Here is a 22,615-nt window from a genome sequence, read left to right on the forward strand (position 1 = left end):
CTCCACCCCACCCCACCCTACCCTCTTGGGGGCGGCCGCAGGTTTGTGGCGCGTACGTAACTCGGGCGGGGGAGATGGTGAAGGCGGCGGGCCCCAATACCCCACCCCTACGCAGTGAGGCTTTTGGAGCTCAGGGAAGATAGGGCACGGTAGTCTTCCTCCGCCGAAAGGAAGTTGGTAGAGTTTTCCAGTCAAAGGACTCGACGCGGAAACTTCCTCTTGTCCCTCCTCTTCCCCCCCTTCCCGTGCACGGGACGCCGAGTGAGGCTGAGGCTCAGAGCCAATCGCCGCAGAAGTGCGAGTCGGCGGCGCACTGCGATTGGACAGCGGAGAAGCCTGTCATTTTATTGGCCCCGCTGAGCCCGCCCCATAGCTCAGGGCATCCTTTAACCTTTGGCCCCAGCGGGCGCCAGCCACTCAGATCGCTTCTTGTTGGTATGTGTAGCGGCAGTGGCCGCCGGCCGAGCAGTCTGAGCCCGACGATGAGGCCGGGGACGGGAGCCGAGCGTGGAGGCCTCATGGTGAGTGAAATGGAGAACCAACCTCCCTCGCGGGGTCCTGGGGACGGGGAGCCGAGATTGTCCGGCTCCAACCTCTGCTCCAGCTCTTGGGTTTCCGCTGACGGCTTCCTGAGGAGACGGCCCTCGGTAAGGGATCGGTGGTGTAGGGGGAAAGCGGCACAATGAAAAACGGAGGCAGACAGGAAGCGTACTCCGAAAGGAGAAGAGTGGAGTGGACGAAGGAAGAACTCCAGATGGTGGGCTATGTCCCGAGGGAGAGAGACGCAGGGCAGGGCTGCACAAAGAGAAGTATGTGGGACCTTTGAAGTTCCCAGTGGGCTTGGCCTAGACAGATGCGCGGTGAAGGTGCTGGCAGGCCTTGGGCGGGGCGAGCGTCTCGGAGCCGAAGGCCTGGTTTAGCAGAGGCTTGATGTCGCTAAGACTGCAAGAAGCTGATTTGTTTGCACGCGTAGTGGTGGTGGTCTGCGGCGGGAGGAGGGGGTCTCTGGGATAATTGGCTGGGGAGAATTCCCTGGTTTAAAAGCCAGGAACAATGGACACATAGGAAGAAAGTAGTGCGTTAAATGCGCAGTGAAATAGTTGACTTGGTTGTTTGCATTTAGTGTCTGTGAGTGACAGAAACTTAAGTTTTCGGAGATGTGTTTTCGGGAGAGGAACTTTTACCTGTGCTGAAGCTTAGGTTAGGAAATAGTATGTTAGGCATGAAGTGGCTCTGACAACCCATCCTGTGCATTCTGTTAAGACAGGTTTGCCTCGAAGTGAATTTGACAAATTCAAAGTCTTTGAAGTGTCAAATTAGTGGCATTGTAAAATGACAGCTGGCTTTTTTTTTTTATATCTATGTAAAACAGGATAAAGATGTGATTTTTTTGACCATAACTTTCTAAGTAAGCATTGAATATGTATTTTCCAAAACCAGCAAGCAATTCGGTAGATGATTGAATCAGTGCTTAGTGAAGGGGGGTGGGGGGACCAAGCTGATTCAACCCTCCAGGATCATTTTTCACCTTTTCCACATTGTTATGGAATGTGCAAGTTCATTATACTACAGTCATGCATCCCACAGTAGCCTAATATAGGCCACTACAGGTAAGAGATTTCTTGAAATGAGATTGCTGAGATGCTTATTAACTTGGTAATTTTCAAATGCTCATTATTTTTCAGATGGGGCACCCTGGCATGCATTATGCCCCAATGGGAATGCACCCTATGGGTCAGAGAGCAAATATGCCTCCTGTACCTCATGGAATGATGCCACAAATGATGCCCCCTATGGGAGGGCCACCAATGGGACAAGTAAGAACGTTATGTTTTTGTTTTGTTTCCTATTTGTTGGTGCTTTTTTGCCTCAGGTATTGTGTCGACATTTTAGAATTTTAAATCAGTGCCGTACTTGTAGCTGGTTGAGGATTAATTTATGCCCAGATAAAGTTTTCAGATAAAAATGTTGCATCAAGACTGTAATCAAATTTTGAATGTAATGAAAAAGTATTCTGTATCAAAAAATTACTACCTCAACAAAATTTAAGAGTTTTTTTTCCTAAGTAACTGTGTATCTAGGCTTTTTATTTAATGTCCTTTTCTCTCTTGAGCATGTCAATTGGAGTTAACTTTTTAAGAGTAAATATTGTATGAAATGTCAACATAACTTATTTCAATGGACTATGTAAGTGTATAGACTCTGAAAATAGCGATTGTTTAGGCCTTTGACTTGGAATGAATTTTACTGCTTAATATCTTCTCCTTTGTCTGTTGTGGGGTGGTGAGGGAGGGTTGGGAAATTTGCTCTGTAATTCTGATTCTTCATAGAGCAGTGTCAGGTAGTTCGTTTTCAACTTATACTGTTTTTGGTTTTTAAAAAAATGCTTTTTGCTTCTGCACTCCTACTTTTGAGCTGTCCCTTCCATCTCTAACATAAATTGTAAATGGATTGTTTTGTAGGAGTGATTTAGAGCAAAAGGTTTATGCTGACTCAGCAGCATCCGTAGACCTAAGTTAGTTAGCTTGATTTAGTAGAACTAAGTTTCTAGAGAAGCATCCAATAAAGGTAACAGGTTTAGTTACCATGAATAATTTTGTGCTTTATGTTATTAGGTTCTTTAATACACACTCTTTAGGTTGTTGGGTCATTTCTATTTGAGTATCTCAGTAAATCAGCAACAGCTTAGGCTAACAAGAGTATTTTGGAAAGCCAGTAGGTATGATCTTTTGTTGATTAGTATTATTTGATATGTAAGTATTTAAGCCTTGATGGTTAGAGTTATTGGTGAAACTGCAGTGAAAAAAGGAGCATGTTATGTGTCTCTCTCTTTTTACTTAACCTTACAAGGAGAAGGGCTCAATATCAAGTGGTTTTCTTCTTTTTTATTTGGAATATAGCCCTAAATTTTGTGTAAAAATCTTTATTCATAGGCACCAGATCCAAAAGATTCTGCCAGCAGGAGTTCTTTAAATAAGACTCTTTTATTCTGTTACTCTAGAATAACACAGGTTTTAACACTCCCTAGGTGATGCAGAAACAACTCTGATTCCTCTTCTGTTTCTTTCCATCTCTAAGCAGCAAAGAGCTCTTCTTGTTTTCTTGGTAGAGCTGCTCTAACTAGATAATGAGCTTTAAAAAATATTTTATTCTTTAAATGCTCTGGTTCTTATTTAAAATTAGTTTCTTTCCACAGAAAGATAAAATAAAACAATTTGCTACTGCCAGATGCTTCTCTCTTTTCTGGGGCCTTCTGTTTCCATTGGGCCAGTCAAGGTAAGTTTTGCAAGGGATTGACCTGCTTACCCTTGCTGTAATGGTGCTGTTGCAGTACCAAAACCAAAACACAAGCTAGCATTTTCCAGGTTCTAGTAAAATGCAAATTTTGTTTTTTAAAAGTACTTTTGTGTATCTCATTGACATAAGCTGGTCACAGTTTGCTTTATGGCCCTATCTCTAGCTGTATCAATGACCATCTTCCTTATAGGTTTTACTTGATACTTCGTACACATCCATTCAGATACTCAGAATTTTGCCTTGTAGTTTCTTCTACTTTTTTCCTAGGTCAATATATGCCATGTGACTTTAAATATACCTGATTATTTGTATGTTAGATTTCTTTTCCCACTGTTGTTGGCTCCTGGTAGGGTAATGAATGGATGTTTTAGGAGGGACCTAAGAGAATCCTGTTGTTCTTTTCAGTTAAATCATTTCTTTTTTTCTCCATAATACGTAACAAATGTGGGCCCCAAATCTTGATAAAGCTAATTCTTATTAGCGTAACAGAAAGGGAGAGCATGGATAATTTTGAATCCTCAGATAATTCAGAAATCTTATTTAAAGCACAAATAGAACAAAACATTAGCAAAATTGATCCTTTTTCTGCATCATTTCTTCTGTCCTCACAACTCACAGAAGTGTTAATGAACAGTGTCAGAAGATAATTGACAAGAAGTGGTGTTCTGGTATCGTTCACAGCAGTGATAGTTGGTAGGGTTCTGCCATCCAGTTTTTAAGGTAATTCACAAAATCTTTAGCCTTTGGGACTGGAGGTTATGTAACCTTCCTGTATAGTTGACCCTCTCTATCTGTAGGTTCCGCATCCAACCACGGGCTGAGAACATTCGGGGAAAAATTGTTTCTGTACTGAACATGTACAGATTTTTTTCTTGCCATTATTCTCTGAGCAATATAGTGTAACACCTTTATGCATAGCTCTTATTTATATCATAGAAAGTATTTTGCCATTTATAAGCAACTTGAGCATCCATGAATTTTGGTATCTGCAAGGGATCGTGTAATCAGTCTCCTATGGAAACCAAGAGATGATGACTGTATTAACTGCTTCTCATTAAGATGTCATGCTGGAACCAGTAGACAATTACCATTGATGGCAGTTTTATTTGCTAAACGTTTGTGATCTTTGGAATGTTACTGAATATGACATGAAATTTAAAAAATTACTTGTAAACTAACATGCAGACTTAATAGGAAGGATCTAGGAAAGCCAGAATTTTGTAATTTTGTAACTTTTAAAATGCAACAAGTTATTTAGCTTGCAGAAATCTTCTTTGTTTGTTTAATTCATGATAACTTTGAGAATTCAGACATTTTTATAGTTGAAACTGAATCTCTTAATAAGAGTAAATATTTGTAAGTCATCAAATAGGGCTTTATAATATTTTTTAGGTTTATCTTAGTTATCTATCCTATTGGTCAAGTTTGCCTCTTATTGTAAATAATTTAATGGGAAAGTCATGCTTCCAGTTTTATAGGAGTATAGGATCTTATCGCTGGGAGAGACCTTACATGTTGTAAAAAGTTTAAATAGTGGTTTTGGAGGGATCATTGTTTTACCAAAAAAAATTTTTTTCTACTGCCTAGTGACAATACTGAAAATTTCTGGTAGAAATTCCTATCCAATATAATTATGTGTGAGGGTGTCTTCTTCCTCCATCTATAGTAAGTAATGTTTGCCATCGAAGTGTATTCATGTCTTACTGTTCTACTGTTCTTTCTCCACAAAGATGCAAGTTCTTCCATCTTTATCCAGGTGATTTTGCCTTTGCCTACAAGAGTCGTAGCTGGCTCTTTTTTCTCATTTGTTTTTTGAGTCTTAATGTTTTCTTTTTAAAATGAGAACAGTAGAGCAGAAGATCTAAGGTACCTTTCAGCTTCTAACAGACTATGATTCAGTTCAGAACATTTGATAAGAAGAGTAGATAATAGCAGATTTTATGGGTTTATGGAAATAAAAGAATAAAAATTCTTTTTAGAAAATCTCCCCATCTCCCCTAATTCTGCTTATTCAGTAGTTTTTTTTTCCCTTTCCTTTTTTTTTTTTTTTTGTGGTCTTTGTCAAAACTGACAATGAGGTTGATTTTCTTGTTCTAATATTTAGCAAAGCAGGTTCTATTAAAAACCTTACATTGTTTCTATTCCTGCTGCTAGCTGAGCTCAAGTCATCATACTACCATTCCTTAGACAGGTAACAATTTTTGAGCTGATTTTCTTGCTTGAGGGATGTCTTCCCTATTACCCCACCCAACCAAAATTTTAGATTTCAACTTCTTATCTCCTTGCCCAGGAATGTCACATGTTTTTACTGTGCCTTTGGCATAGTACCTAAATTCCACTGCTTTTCTTTCAAGGATTTACCTTAGTACATACGAAAGCAAGATTCAAAGACATTCGTCACACTCTCATGTGAACCCAGGCTGGTCTTTTCATGGTATCTTGAGTGATTATATGAATACTAGTTCCTGACTTCAAGCTGTGCTGTTCTTAACCCCCCACCCTCACCCCAGCTCACTGTCACTGTGAACTTTGATTTTCTTAGCAAAGTGCTCCTATTTCAAGTTCTGCCTTCTCTAGGATGTTCTCAGAAATGACTTTAGCTAATATATACTTCCCCTTCCAATTACTAAAGAAAATCCTGTGTAATCTGCCCAGAAGTTATTGTTTCACTTATTTTGACACTTGGTTATTGACTTGGTTTGTCTTAGTTTCTTACTTGTTTTGCTATCCCAACAAGTAGATTGTAAGCTCTTGGAGGGCAGAGACTGTGTTATAATTTTTAGGAAGCATGGAGGTCCGCATCAGTTTCTGGCATGTCATAGTTGCTCAGTAAAATACTTGTTGAATGAATGAAACAAATAGATACTCTTTGCTACATTATAAACCAGTGGTAGTAAGTGTTACATGTGACTATTTCTATGGTTATTTTTTACTTCATTTGTTACTACTTGTTAGTATTTACCTCTTTACTGTTGCTTTTTCATTTTGGCAAAAATAAAGTATAAAAGTAAGTAATTTTGCTTATTGAATAAAACTAAAATACTTATTTCCATTTTAAATTACAAGAAAGTGTATTTCTGTGGTAGGTGAGATCATTGAGAAGTGATTATCTGTTTACTAAGTTTTACCACAGGTTTTGATCTATATTACATATTTTTCCACAGCTTAGAGATTGCCAGTGAAATCCAATATATTGGTTCTTCGATTATCTAAGTTGGTACATTTATTTTTTGCTTTTGAACTTTCTTTTAACGTACTAATGTACGTGCTGGAAACATTGCCATTCAGTTGGTATTAATGACAAAAAGAAACACACTAGATTATTTTGTCATAATTTCTGAAAATGTTAAATTCTTATGAGGCAGAGGGAGAAAGACAGATAGACCAAGTGAAGATGGCTCCTGTCTGCTTGTTTACTCTCCAAACACCTGCAACAGCAGGAATGCAGTTAATTGAGTTATCAGCCACTGCTTCCCAGGATCTGCTTTAACAGGAAGCTAATGTCAGGAGTGAGAGCTGGGTTTCCAAGCCAGGTACTCCTGTGTGGATGCAGGCGTGTTAGCCACTAGATGGAATGGCCACTCCACTCATAGTTTTTGAATCTAGGTAATTTTTGTGTTCTTTACATTACTTAGGCAAGTACTTTTTTAAAAAAAGATTTTATTTTATTGTATTTTAGTTGAAAGGCAGAGTTAGAAAGACAGAGGCAGAGAGACAGAGAGCTCTTCCATCCGTTGGTTCACTCCCCAGATGGCCACAATGGCTAGAGCTGTGCCTATCCAAAGCCAGGAGCTAGGAGCTTCTTTTGGGTCTCCCACGCGGGTGCAGGGCCCAAGGACTTTATGCCATCTTCTACTGCTTTCCCAGGCCACAGCAGAGTTGGATTGGAAGTAGAGCAGCTGCAGTGCAAACTGGTACCCATATGGGATACTGGCACTGCAGGCGGTGGCTTTACCAGCTATGCCACAGTGCTGGCCCTCGCAAATACTTTTTATTTTTATTATTTTTTAAAGATTTTATTTATTTATTTGACAGAGTTACAGACAGTGAGAGAGAGAAAGACCTTCCTTCCATTGGTTCAACCCCCGAAATGGCTGCTACGGCCAGAGCTGCGCCAATCCGAAGCCAGGAACCAGATACTTCTTCCTGGTCTCCCATGTGGGTGCAGGGCCCAAGCACTTGGGCCATCCTCCACTGCCTTCCTGGGCCACAGCAGAGAGCTAGACTGGAAGAGTTACAACTGGGACTAGAACTGGCGCCCATACTGGATGCTGGCAGCATAGGCAGATTAACCCAGTGCGCCACGGCGCCAGCCCCATGGCAAATACTTTTTAATACATTTAAATACATTAACCCAGATCTAATGTGTTTAATTTTTATACTGTGTGTGCTAAGATTTTGAGAGATGTTTTACTAGTGAGACTGTAGCTGTTTTTATTATTGGATAATTTCAATGTAAGCTCAACTCTAGAAATTTCAGATAGAATAATGTTTCTAAGTATGAAGAGTGGTGAGTATTTTCAGAGATCTATGAAGAGCATATCAGTTTTGAAAAGTGAACTCTATTGCCCTGCTTTTAGAATCAGAGGCATAGTATTTACTAAGATTCTATATTTCTCAGACTTACTTGACTGTCTCTTCCTAACCATCCTTTCCCTAGTCTCCCTGTCCCTCACCCATTATCTATTTTATTTTGCTATTTCCGCATTGTATGGAATTAGTGTTTTGTGAGAAATGTTGAATTATGGCCATTTATTCATTGCTGTTTAGGAGAAAAAAGCATTGAAATAAATTAGTATTAACACACATGAATGAAACAGCTGGTAGAGTACAAACAAATGTATTTATTAAACATTGGGGTCAAAAAGAGGGACCAAATGTCAGCAGGTTAAACTGTTCATTTTTCATTGGATTTGTTAGAGATGTTAATGGCCTGACTTTAGATCATCATCATAAGTAGTGTTACCAGCAGATAGTAAAGATTTTATCTGTATGTATATCCAATACTGTGCACTAAGGGTTTTTACTTGTCTGTTTTCAACCTAGAGGAATAGGTCTAGTTAGGAAAGTTTGTGAGCAGTAACGAGTATTTTACTTTCTCATGAAGAAGTTATCCTTTGTCTTTTCATTCTTCCTTTTTCCATATGCTCTTATTTCCTTTAGTCAATAAATATTGAATTCTCCTGCTGTGATGCTAATATATGAATACTCACATACTCACACACACACACACACACACACACACACACACACACCTCTTGCTATCAAGGATTTATTTATTTGAAAGGCAGAGTTACAGAAAGGAAGAAAGAGAAATCTTCAATTATCGGTTCATTCCCCAAATGGTCACGGTTTCCAGGCCTGGCCAGTCTGAAACCAGGAACCAGGAACTCCTTGGTCTCCCACATAGGTGACAGAGACTCAAGCACTTGGACTATTCATTCTCTGCTGCCTTCCCAAGGTACATTAATAGTGAGCTGGAAAGGAAATGGGGCCATCAGGACTTGAACCAGCACTCATAGTGAATGCCAGCATTGCAGACAGCAGCCCAACTTGCTGTACCACAATGCTGACCCCAACCTGCCATCATTTCTGAGATGCTTTTGTGAATTGTGTGTTTTTGTCTTCCATTTGCTGGTTTGGCTTTCAGGATATATATGGACATTTGGAAGTCTGCTGGCCAGTGAATCAAAATTAATTTTAGTTAGTGATTGCTCAAAATGGGTATTTTGCATTGTGAGTTTGAAAAAAATGTCACTGCTGCTGCTTTGTGTACTCAAAGTGGAAATCTGAATATTCTATGATACTGTTTGCCATGTCTCTTAAAGGACTAAAATATGCAGAGGACTCCCTGGAGTTGAAATACACTTTGCTTTTTCTTGGGCTCTGATTGTTTTAATCACAGGCTTTCATTTTTTATTTTTATTTTTTTTTTAATTTTGACAGGCAGAGTGGACAGTGAGAGAGACAGAGAGAAAGGTCTTCCTTTTGCCGTTGGTTCACCCTCCAATGGCCGCCGCGGCCGGCGCATCGCACTGATCCAAAGCCAGGTGCTTTTCCTGGTCTCCCATTAGGGTGCAGGGCCCAAGTACTTGGGCCATCCTCCACTGCACTCCCGGGCCACAGCAGAGAGCTGGCCTGGAAGAGGGGCAACCGGGACAGAATCCGGCGCCTCAAGGTGGAGGATTAGCCTATTGAGCCATGGCGCCAGCCTTTTTTGTGTTTTTAAGAGGTGAACAGAACAGGTTTTATTTTTTCAGAAGATTTATTTATTTGAAAGTCAAAGTGACAGATAGTGAGAGACGGAGAGTGATTTTCTGTTTTCACTCCAGAAGGGACTGCAACAGCCAGGGCTGAGCCAGCTGAAGCCAGGAGCTGGGAGCTTCAGCTGCATCTTCCACATGGGTGACAGGAATCCAAGCACTGTATCATAAGTGGAGCAGCCTGGACAAAGATTGGCTCTATATGGGATGCTGGCTTCGCAGTCAGCAGCTTAACCTGCTGTGCCACAGCCCGGCCTCAGAACAGGATTTATTGAAAGGCAAAAGGATAGTACGCACTCATATACGAGTGCAGGTGACCTTGAGAGAATTGTCACTTTTTTTTTTTAACTCTTTTTTTTAAACACATTTTTTTTTTTCTGTTAACTCTTGAACATCAAGTAAATACATCTTCAATAAGAAATGAACAATTTGCTGTACACCAGTATGCCATCTTGTGGTTATGTAAGAAGGCCTCTTGGAGTAGTTGACCTGTACCGCCTAGTTTTGTCTAAGTGAACTCTTGTTTGCAGAACAGCGCTGCATTTCTTGGAGCATGCCTCAGTCATTGAGACGTGATTGTATATGTTAAGCGATGTAGAAAATATAATGAAATAAGATTTGGTTACATATAATACTGAATCTAGCTTGAAGGACTTGGGAAAGAGACAATGTTCCTGTGTCTGTGGAAATAGTTCTTGAACCCCAAAGAAGGCTTAGTTGACTTTTTAGGGTAAGTTTCAAGTCTTTTATTTTGTGTGATTTAATTGAGACAAACCACAATGTGTGTGTATCCCCAGTTCTCTTTATAACATTAAAAAAAAAAATGACACAGTTCATTTTCATTCAGCTCTGTTTCTGAGTTTTTTGTCATGTAGTCTGTCTTAGAATTCTGATGTGCTTCTTTTTAAGCTTTCAAACATTTCGTATACTCTTTTGGATTTGATTATCTTACCTGATAAAGGGGTTGACTAGATAGATTTCATGTATTGATCCCTACCAAAAATAATGGTTTTACAATATTTACTAGATGTTTCAAAGAACCAAAGTGCTGGAGCTGGTATTGTGGCATATTGGTTAAAGCTGTTGTCTGACATGGCATCTTATATGGGTGCCTGTTGGAATCCTGGCTGCTCCACTTTGGTACAGCTCCCTCTAATGCTCCTGGGAGAGCAGTGGAAATGGGTCTTGGGCCCCTGCACCCATGTTGGAGACCCAGAAGAGGCTCCTGGTTCCTGGCTTCTGCCTGGCCCAACCCTGGCCATTGTGACCATTTGGGGAGTGAACCAGCAGATGAAGGATTCTTTCTTTTCCACCCTTCTTTCCCTCCCTCCCTTTCTCTGTAACTCTTCCTTTCAAATAATCTTTAAATAAAAAAAAGTGCTTGAGAGATCCATACGGAATAAATGAAAGGGACAACATAAAAGATACCTAGATGACATGAGGAAGAATAGAAATAATAAAAAAAAAAGCATTCCATATCTGCAGGTTTTGCATCCACTGATTGAACCAGTCATAGATTGAAAATGTTCAAAGAAAAAAAACATGTTCGTTATAGAAGGAATTGTGTCTGTAATGAATGTATATAGATTGCTTTCTTGTCATTCCCTAAGTAGTTCAGTAATAACTTAGTAGCATTGGTATTGTTACAAGTCAATTTGAAATATACAGGAGAATGTGTATTAGGATGTTCACGTAAATAAGCTGTTTATAAGGAGTCATCCATAGATTTTGGTGTGGGTAGAATGATCCTGGAATCAGTACTTCTCAGGTAGATACCGAGAGACAACTGTAGTAATCACCGTTTATTAAGCATCTTTTCTCAGTGCCTTATATGTATTATCCCATTTAATTGCTACAGTACTGTTACCAGATGGGCACTATAAAGAGTGATTAATTGAACGACCTTCCTTAAAACCTGAAGGAATTTTATAGTCTTCCTTTATCTGAGGGGTTATGTTCCAGATTCCAGTAGATGTTAGAAACTACAGGTAGCTTTTAACCCTGTATATATGTAACATTTTTTTCTGTATGCCCTGGTATGTTGTGATAACTACCAAAATTAATCTGTTGTTTCTTGTTTCTGTCTTGATGCCTCATTTGCATCACTGCTCTTGGGCTTTGAGGCTACTGTGAGTAAAATCATGGTTACTTAGTGATCACATTGAGCTTTGAGAGTCTTGGTGGAGGCAGTATTGGCCAGGGTTTCAGGTAGCATATACAAATGGCATGTTTATACTAGGAAAAGATGACTCACATCCCAGGCAGATGGAACAGAACTACTGAAGATTTCATCACACTACTCAGAATGGCATGCAATGTAAAACTTAATGAATTGTTTATTTCTGGAATCTTTTATTTTAATATTTTTGGAACTTGGTTAATCATGGCTAGCCATAACCATGAATAAAAAGAAGATACTGTACTACAGTAATTCTTGATTCTGTGAGATAAGAGAGTTTGGAAACTAATTTTGAATACTAGGATTTGTCTTACTACATGGTAAGAGTCTATTCCATGTGATAACAGTGTGAAAATATTGTGTAACTTTTATCTAAATGTTTCTTGTAAAAAATGATGTCTTAAATTTATATTATTCTAGATGAATAAAATGATTTTCCCAAAATTTATCTACTTCTTTTGAGTTGCTAAAGGTATGCTTTAAACATAGGTATATCCATTTATTTCAATTTTATAAATATTTAATAGTTTATTTCAGTTTTTGCATTTTCACATTTCACATTTGTTTATATTCATAAAAATGTTTAGTGCTGTGTAAGATACTTGATTTTAAATTATATACTTAATCATCTTTGTATAGTATGTACTTACCTTGTGGAATTTTAAAAAGAACCAAGTAAAAATACCAGAATCAAACTTTGGGTCATGAACTTGTAACAGGTTTATATCAAGAATGGTTTCCCAAAAAATCAACCAAATTTATGAGTTAATAGACTAGACAATAAATAGGTCAAGGTATTTGTGATTTATTTCCAGCAAGAACAATATTAGGAAACAACTATAAGGAAAAGAACTTGTGAAATTTTTACATGAAGATTTCTACTTTTGTTTCCTTTTCATATATTAAAATTGGAGACTAGGTTTATGGTTTCCACTCTTCTCTCTCTCCTGCCTTTCAAATAGAGAAAAAAAGGAAAGATTGGATAAAATGAGCTGCCAGCTTCTGGTTCACTTTCCAAATGTGCTGAAGCTGGGAGCTAGAACACAATCCTCGTCTCCTTCATGTGTGTCAGAAACCAGTTAGAAGCGCAATCACTGCTTTTTCCCAGGGTCTGCATTGGCAGGAAGCTTAGATACTAATAGCTAAAATTTCTCAATTTATAGTGCTTTACACATTTGCCAGTAAAGTTTAGTGGAAATTTAAAAAGCACTGCATGGTTTTGATTTTGTGGTACGCTACATTAAGTTAGTATGGACTACCATATAGTAAGTAGCCTTAAGAACTATGTGATTCATGGGATTTTGTTGGATCACTACCATAGCAACCAAGTTACGATTTTTTTCCTTCTAATCCCTTAGAAGAGACATTCCATTTTCATTAAACCTAATATGTTATCAGTGGTGAGATACTCAATACTGCACATAAAGGTGGGACACCACTATACATGTGAAGTAAGATGTATATCTACCAAGCAAAAAGGGACAGCAGAGAAACTTGACTGTCTCGACTTTGGTTACTGGGAAGGTGAAAATAAAAGTCATTTTTGAGGATTTGAGGCACAGTGCAATTACCACAGTCGTGCAGTATGGTTTACCATTATTAGTATGCTGCTAAAACAAAAAAAGGATAACCTAGAAAAAATTTTAATGGTCTCAGACCGAGAATTCTGCTGAGTGCCTGGCATAAGAATTCAGTTTTGAAAACAGCAATTGTAAAATCTGTCTCCAAGTTATAAGTATCCTATATTTAAAGTAAATGAGAATCATAATATTCCCACAAAATAGATTCTGTAACTGTAATCCCCAGATGGCCGCAACAGCTGGAGTGTGCGAATCCTAAGCCAGGAGCCAGGAGACTCTGATGGAGTTCCTCACTATGGCTTTGGCCTGGCCTTGTCTCAGCTGTTAGGGGCATTTTAGGAGTGAGCTAGCAGGTAGTAGATCACTTTCTTTGTGTCTCTAACTCTGTCTCTACCAATATGCCTTTAAATAAATAAATAAAGCTTAAAAAAAGTCTTACAAATAAGGATGTCAGATAAAACAAACTTAAATAGTTGCCACCTCTCAGATTTTGCAGAGGTGCTGAGGGAGAATATAGCTTTTTATTTGACATTAAATTTTATTTTATAACCAATACAGAAATTCCAGGTTAAAGGGAAAATGTTGATGTTGAAAAATTTGAGATAAAGAAAGAGGAATAATTAAAGGGAAAACTGCCAAATTTTGTATGTTTACTAATTTTAACTTATTGTTTGCTGTAAGTCTCACTAGCCTGGTCTGGAATTCTCTTGTCATATGTAGGAGATTCAATCTTTATTATGAAGTTAGGATATTTCAACTTGAATTTCATTTGCAGTCTACTGCTACATTATGGAGATTTTACCCCACTGTTAAAAATATCTTTAATTCTTTGAGAAATTACTGTGATTAAAAATTAAGAGTTGTAGCTTTAAATACATTTCTAGATTTTTATTTTATTTGTAGATCCTATTAAGTAGCAGGCTGCTGCTTTGTGGCCCACCATGCTTCTGAGTTGCTGTTCCTTGAAACCAATTCCTGATTCAACTTACATCATATTAACATAAAGAAAAATTGTGAGGATATATCTGTTGGGTGGGATGAAGGTACATATGGAAAGGGAGCAAGCCTCATTCTTAGTTGATTGCTTTATTTTTCCATTTATGTGTGATTGTTTTTTCTAATTCTTAGTTTGGTTAGTGAGGCTTGTCAGCTTCTCTTTTTGAATGCTGTACCTTTAAAAATATATATATATACACATATATATTTTGGAGTGGGTATTTGGACCAGCAGTTAAGATGCCAGCATCCCATATCAAAGTGCCAGGGTTCAAGCTCTAGCCACCTCATGCTTCCCATCCATGCTAATGCACCTAGAACGTAATGGAAGATGGCCCAGGTACTTGGGTTCATCACCATTGTGGGAAGTCTGAATGGAGTTCTTGGCTCCTGGCTTTGGCATGGCCCAGTTCTGGTTATTGTGGGCATCTGGGGAGTGAACTTGCAGATGGAGATACCCGCCTCCCATTTCACTCTATCTCTTAAATAAATCTTTTAAAAATTGATATGTATAATTTTGACTTTGTGTTACAAATAGGCTACCATATTATTCTAATCATGATTTTTGTGAAGTTATTGTTTAATAGTGTTGGTACAGTTTACTGGATATTTTTTCATTCATTGACTACATACTACATTTCAGTAGTTAATTTAGACCTCCTTTTTTTGTTTCATGAGTTGATTTTCATAAGTAATAAAATTCAGGGTGTGTATTCTTGTCTACTTTTAATAGGCTTTAATTTATATGTTGCTGCGGACCAATGTGCTTTCTGTTCTGTTCCTGTTTCTCAGATTGTCCATTTAATTCGAAACTGCTGAGTTACTAGTTATCTTGTTCCAATACTGCTATGGAATTTTTGTCCCCCACCCAGTTTCCTTAGAAATGTTTGGTGTATGCATTAAAAAGCAAAATTATAATGTTGCATTACACTGGTAAATATGCATTGAGGCAGATATTTGAGAAATGTATGTTAATCTGTATAATTTTTATTTATGTCTGATTAATTCATAGACTTGACTCATAGTTGGTAAACTATATAGAACGCTTCAAAACTATCTTCAAATACTTATCTGTGTACTTTGTTTTTTGAACAAGAAATGGCTGGATTATATAGGAAAATCAGTTTTATGATTCACATATTTACAAGCACTTTCAATCTTAAGTTTTTGTAAAGGACCAAATTGCTATACAAATTCTTTCATGCAGATACTAAAATTAAAGGTGAAAAATACTGGGAAACTTTTTTTTTTTTTTTTTGAAGATTTGTTTATTTTCTTGAAAGTCAGAGTTACACAGAGAGGGAAGGAGAGGCAGAGAAAGAGAGACGTAGGTCTTCCATCTGCTGGTTCACTCCCCAGTTGGCTGCAACAGCCAGAGCTGTGCTGATCCAAAGCCAGGACCCAGGAGCCAGGAGCTTCTTCTGGGTCTCCCACACGAGTACAGGAGCCCAAGGACTTGGGTCATCTTTCTACTGCTTTCCCAGGCCACAGCAGAGAGCTAGATTGGAAGTGGAGCAGCCAAGACTTGAACGCCCATATGGGATCCCGGCACCGAAGGCTACAGTTTTACCCACTACGCCACAGCGCTGGCCCTCATAAACTTCTTTTGCTTAAAGTAGGGAGAGAAGCGTATGTATTGAGTTAAAACTAAAAGGAAATTAATATTCTTAAGTTTTGGCTAGAAATAATAGCCTAAACTTAAGTTTGTTTGTTAAAATAATTTCAATTACAGATAAGCTATGACATAACTGTTAAAATAAACCTTTGCTAAAGTTTTTCATTCATTCAACAAATATTTACTGAGCAAACTCTATATAGTAGGGTGTTCAGTGTCTTTTAGTCTTAAGTTGTATGATTCTCAAAGTGAAATTGACTTTGGTATAATGTAACAACATTTCTTTTGTTTTAGATGCCTGGAATGATGTCTTCAGTAATGCCTGGAATGATGATGTCTCATATGTCTCAGGCTTCCATGCAGCCTGCTTTACCGGTAATCTTGTGAAAATAACTTTTCTGTAATGCATTTTTTGATTGACTACTTTTATGTATGCATTAATATATAAGTGTCTCTGGTTACCGTTATAAAGGTTACAGTGGACTTTAAGTTGTAGTTTATATAACTTGAATGATAGCCATTTATTTTTTTCCTATATTGGTATCATAAAATTAATTCTGTATTAAACAAGACCAGAATACTGAAAAATGTAATTTGTGAGACAAAAGCATTTTTTATTCTGGTAACATTGTGTTTTATGTTTTGTTTTCCATTCTCAATTGACTTTATTTTGCAATTCTAGAATTGTAAACACATTATTCCATAAAAACAGAATAAATTTTTTTATATATTTTATATATTCAGTTAACATTTTGATGGGTAGATACTTATTTTATTGACTGCTAATTGAAAATGGATATAATATGATTTAGTACTAAGTTTAGAAATCAGAGGACTTAGTTTGAAATCTATACTTCATAGGACTTAAGCTGTGGCATTTCAGAAAATTCTTGTACAGCCTTAACCACTTCTGTTAGCCTAATTCCTTTATTACATAGTGGTTAGAATGAATATCCAATATTATAAAGTAACATGTTGCGTATGTTATGTAAACATTTTCTGTGAGATGTTGAGCGGTGTCTTGTGGTCACTAACCTAATAATATTTCTACAATAAAACACACAGATACTCGCTATGAGGTAGAACTAAGATTGTAAGGGGTTTGTGTTCATTCGGAGCAGATTTTGCCACTTCAATGAATTTTGGTGCCATACTTGAAAAAATTTGATTTTCAGAGCTTTCTGGATTTTAGAATTATGGGTAAAGGTCATGTGGCTGTATATAATTAATGACTACATAATACATTAAAGCATTTAATACTTTTTTCATTTTTAAGATTATTTGAAAGGCAGAGTTACAGAGAGGCATAGACAGAGAGAAAGAAAAAGAGAGGTCTTCCATCTGCTGGTTTACTCCCCAAATGGCCACAATGGCTGAAGCTGGGCCAATCTGAAGCCAGGAACCAGAAGCTTCTGCCAGGTCTCAATGGGCGCTTCTGCCAGGTCTCCCACACGGGCGCAGGGGTCCAAGGACTTGAGCCAACTTCCATTGCTTTCCCAGGCCATGGCAGAGAGCTGAATTGGAAGTGGAGTAGCCAGAACTCGAAATTGGCACCCATTTGGGATGCCAGAACTGCAGGTGGCAGCTTTACCTGCTAAGCCACATAACTGGCCCCAAAGCATTTAATATTTTAAATTAGTACTTAAGTAGTGCCAGATTGTTGATCCATTATAATCTATAGCAAGCTCAGGAAATGAGATCACATAAACTTTTGCTAAGAATCTTTTTGAGTTAGTGGTTTTAGAATTGATTATTGTTCTTTAAGAAAAATGTATCTAAAATGTACTTTAAGCAAAAGTGAATATTACTAATTTCATTTTTCTTCTTACAGCCAGGGGTAAATAGTATGGATGTGGCAGCAGGTATGTATACCATGAATACTATATGCAAAGGTACTTGAAAAATGGAATTAAAGTAGTTTATTTTGGTACAAAAATATTTTGAAGTTATGCATTCATAGAACTTCAAAAAGCTCATGAAAATTGTATATTAGGAAAAAACTGCATGGCCCCTTCTGTAATGTATTTTTTACATCAAAATAAAACTTTTATTTCCATTTTCCATGGGATTTTTGAAGTACTCCAACATTAGACTTCATTTGGATAGTGGGAGCCATTTTATAATCAGCTCCCTTTTTTTTTTTTTTTTTAAGATTTATTTATTTATTTGAAAAGCAAAGAGTTACGGAGAAAGAGAGATCTTCCATCCTTTGGTTTACTTCTTAAATGGCTGCAATGGCCTGGGCTGGGTCAGGCCTAAGCCAGGAAGAGCCTGGAACTACAGCTCGGTGTTTCAAATGGGTAGGACATCAAGTGTTTGGACCATCTTTTGCTGCTTTCCCAGATGCTTTAGCAAGGAGCTGGATTGGAAATGAAGCAGCCAGGACTCGAATCGGCAGTCATAAGGGATGCCTGTGTCATAGGCAGCAGCTTAACCCTCTGTACTACAGTGCCAGCCCCCATTTTTTTTTTCTTTTTTTAAGTCATGGGAAATAGTGGTAGCCTTGATAATTAAATTTTAAAGAAATTATCATAATGTTAGTTTAGGGGTTTGTTAGCAAATTGTGCAGATAGACTTGGTTCCACAGTTTTTTAAATTGCATAACTATTGCTTCATTTTTTAGGTTTTACATGAAGATTGAATTTGTCTAAAGTTGGTTGATCTAACTGTTCAGTTCTTAACAATATTCTTGTCAATGCAGAAAATGCTCAGAATATTTGTTGAATGAATGAATCTGGTTGAGTCATATTTGTTTTGTATGTGGGGGGTATTTTTTTTTTTAAGATTTATTTACTTATTTGAAAGGTAGAACATCAGAGAGGGGGAGAAATCTGGTTCATTCCTCAAATGACTGCAACAACCAAGACTGGGCCAGGTAGAGCTAGGAGTCAGCAACTTCATATCGGTCTCCCACATGGATGGCAGTAGCCCAAGCACTTGGGCCATTATCCAGTGCCCTTCCAGGCACATTTGCAGCAAGTTGGATTGGAAGCAGTGCAGCTGGGACTTGAACCAGCACTTTGATACAGGGTGTATACATCTGAAGCAATGGCTTAACCTATAGTGCCCTAGTCCATATTTGTTCTCTGCAAACCTGAGGATAGGGTAGTAGCTTCATACATTAGATGTTGCATATACACTCTCCATGGTCTTCTGGACCACTTCACAATCTGTTACTCCTAATCTTTTGTAATCATTGGACTTTGTACCAGCCCTAAAATGTTTTTTCTCTGACTTTTGCAAGAGTTTTACTATTTTGACCTATAAGGCTTTAATTTTTGACCCATAAGGCTTTAATATATAATAGAAACACCTCAATTTTCCATATAAATTAAAATTCCAGATGCTGAACATTATCTCATGATTATAACAATACATTATAGTTAAAATTGTTTAATATATGTATACTGTGTGTCTTCATCAAGCTTTATATGGGATTTTTCTAAGCAGTTTCACAAACTTCATTATTTGTTTAAATGAAAGTGATATTCTGTAATTCATAGCACAATTTTGCATGGGTTTTTTTAAAATCATTTTTTAGATATCTAATACTGAGTCTTCTAAGTAACCCTGAAAAATTAAATAGAAATTTCTTTCTTCTTCTTTTTTTTTTTTTTTAAGATTTTTTTATTTAGTTGAGAGGTAGAGTTAAAGACAGGGAAAGACAGAGAGAAAGGTCTTCCTTCCATTGGTTCACTCCCCAAATGGCCTGGCTGCAATGGCTGGAGCTGGGCCATTCTGAGCTGGGTTGGAAGAGGGAGTAGCCAGGACTAGAACTGGCGCCCATATAGGATGGCGGCACTGTAGGCAAAGGAGGATTAACCTGTGCCACAGCGTCAGCCCCCGAAATTTCTTTTAAAAAATATTTATTTGTTTGTTTAATAGGCATAGTTATTGCAGAGAGGCAGAGGCAGAGAGAGAGAGAGAGGTCTTCCATCCGCTGGTTCATTACCCAGATGGCCGCAACAGCTGGAGCTGTGCTGATCTGAAGCCAGGAGCTTCCTATGGGTCTCCCACGTAGGTGCTGGGGCCCAGCGAATTGGGCCATCTTGTACTGCTTTCCCAGGCCATAGAAGATAGCTGGATTGGAAGTGGAGAAGCCAGAACTTAGAGGCGTCTATATGGGATGCTGGCATTGCAGGCGGAGGCTTTACCCAGTATCCCACAGCGCCAGCCCCTGAAATTTCTTTTCAATGTCTTCTAAAATGCTTTGACTCTACCACTGATGTCCATAGTAGCTTGTATTGAATGCTGTCAGTATATTTGAACTTTGTTGTGCTTCTTTTGGTTTACAGTCTTTGTTTTCTTAAGTACATTTTTAAGATACAAGTTTCTGAAGTTAGAGATTATTTGTATGAACTTTGTGAATAACATGCATTTCAAAATGCATATCTTAAGGGGTTTACTGTAGTTTAGGATAGCACCAACCAACAGAACTTTCTGCAGTGATGGAATTGTTTTATAATTTGTACTGCCAAGTAGAGTAGCCATTAGCCCCATGTAGTTACTCAATGTTTGAAAAAGAGGCTGGTGTAGTTTAGGGACTAATGATTTTTACATTTTATTTAATCTTAATTTAAATTTTAATATAAGCAGTGAATTTTACTGCTAATGGTTTCTTTCTTGTACAGCATATATCTAGAATCAAGATAGTTCAAATTTCCAGAAGTCTAAAGCATAAATTAGAAGTCAGTGAACCATTATTGTACTTTGGTAAAATATGCAGCAAAAAAAAGGAATAGATAAGATAGATCGCCTTTAATAGTCAAAAGAACAAAAGGCAAGGTGAATACTTTTCAGACTGATTTCAAGATAAAGATTGAAAGGTCAAATTCTGAAAGTGCTTCACCCTGTAAATACTTAGTTTATGAGAAAAAGAACATTCATTTAGGGGAAATAGGACAGTTTCTAATGAGTAAGGATGAGGAGGAAGCAGTATTATGAATAAATAGTAAAACTGTTAAGTTAAAGAAGAGACCATGATTTATCACATTATAAATATTTTGCTTTTTGTTTTTTTTTTGTTAGGTACAGCATCTGGCGCAGTAAGTACTCTTCAAACCTCCATAATACATTTATTTCATTATTGCTTTAACCTATTACATTGAATCAATCCTTAGATCAGTCCAGAGTTTTCTTTGCCAAGATTGAAAACTAACTTTGATGGGACTTTTCAGAGTAGTAGCGCATTGCGTATTGCTATCACAGTTGAGGCTACTTACTTTATAAAGGAGAAAGGTTTATTTAGCTAACAGTTTTGGCGACTGAAAGTCCATTATTGGGCTATTTTCATCTGTTTAGCCTCTAGTGAGGGCTTTCTGTCTACTTCAGAATATGGTGGATGGCATCACATACAGAGAGTACATGTGAGAACAGTGAATGGTGTATGAGCAATAGATCATGTGGCAGCAAGACAAGAAGCAGTAGAGCAAACTGAGGAAGCTGAAGCGTGCTTTCTAACAACCCATTTTCATGATAACCAATCCAGTCCTGTGAGTGAGAATTCACTCCCTGGATAAAAGTATTAATTTTTCTTAATGACCTATTTGTTTGTCCCTCAAAGGCATGCATACTAACACTGCCACATTGGGAACCAAATCTCAGCATAACTTTTTTGGGGCAAACCATATTAAAATCATAACAAGTAGGAAGCCTATATATACATATATCAGTATTTACAAGGATCTCAAATCTTTGTTTCATGATTAGAAGGAAAGTATAAGTATTAGGTGAATAGTAATTTGTAATTTTATTAAGTATTACATTAACAGGTACTCTTTTTTTATATAGAAAAATTAAATTTACCCTGTTTTTACTGCAAACCTGATATAATTTTTTCCTAGTCCAGTTGTTACTGGGTATTTTGCAGGTTGCTTCTATGATTAAGTGGATACTAAAGTCCAAGGATGTTCAAGTTTCTATATATGGCTTATTAAGTCTATATATTTAGTACAGATACAATTATTTTTAATCATTTTTAAAGGTAGTAGTTTTCTTTTGCTGACGATTCTATATATGGTGTTTTGTGAAGCGTTTTTATCATGCCCCATGATTTGGGAAATAATGTTACTCCTGAGACCCCACTTAAAGATGACTATTTTATGTTTTTTAATAATTAACCTCAAGGGTTTTTCTTTTTTGCTATGCAAAGAAGAGTTTATATGTATAATCTTACTTAATGATAACAGACCTGAGAGCTACCTGATAATATATCTTGAAAAGATAAAGAGAGACTGGTATCATGGTGCAATGGGTTAAGCTGCCTGTAATGACAAGCATATCCCATATCCATATCAGAGTGCCAGCTCAAGTCCTGGCTGCTCCACTGCTTCTGGCTTCCTGCTAATGTGCCTGGGAGAGCAGTGAAAAATGGTTTGATTCCTTGGGCCCCTGCCACCCACATAGTAGATGCTTGGAAGATTCTCCTGGCTTCAGTCTGACTCAGCCCTGGCCATTGCTGCCATGTGGGGAGTGAACTACTGGATGGAAGATAATCTCTTATCTCCTTCCACCCTCTTAATCTCCTCCTCTTCCTCTCCTTCTTTCCTTGTAACTCTCAAGTAAGAAAGTAACTCAAATAAATAAATAAATCTTTTAAAAAGCTTTGAATTAATTATGAGTATGTTAATGGACATTTTGGAAAATAATTTTTGAGAAGCTTATTTTAAAATATTTTTATGGTATTC

At 37.6% G+C, this 22,615-nt stretch overlaps 1 protein-coding gene across 12 annotated transcripts in view; it reads left to right on the top strand.

Annotated features, from left to right (window-relative positions):
* The first annotated feature begins 229 nt into the window (after positions 1-229).
* PRPF40A (pre-mRNA processing factor 40 homolog A) overlaps positions 230-22,615 on the top strand; it is a 50,595-nt gene continuing 28,209 nt past the window's right edge. For 3 of the 12 annotated variants that reach the window (XM_070070923.1, XM_070070924.1, XM_051849557.2), the window contains exons 1-5: positions 359-647; positions 1,686-1,817; positions 16,224-16,304; positions 17,761-17,791; positions 20,958-20,974. In XM_070070923.1, coding sequence (XP_069927024.1) covers positions 438-647; positions 1,686-1,817; positions 16,224-16,304; positions 17,761-17,791; positions 20,958-20,974 — 471 coding nt within the window. In that variant the 5' untranslated portion in view covers positions 359-437. Of the gene's footprint in view, positions 648-1,685; positions 1,818-3,196; positions 3,277-16,223; positions 16,305-17,760; positions 17,792-20,957; positions 20,975-22,615 lie in introns of all 12 variants that reach the window. The other 9 variants (XM_051849558.2, XM_051849560.2, XM_070070927.1 and 6 more) reach the window with 8 other exon arrangements.

This window comes from Oryctolagus cuniculus, chromosome 3, assembly GCF_964237555.1.
Source record: "Oryctolagus cuniculus chromosome 3, mOryCun1.1, whole genome shotgun sequence".
NCBI lineage: Eukaryota > Metazoa > Chordata > Mammalia > Lagomorpha > Leporidae > Oryctolagus > Oryctolagus cuniculus.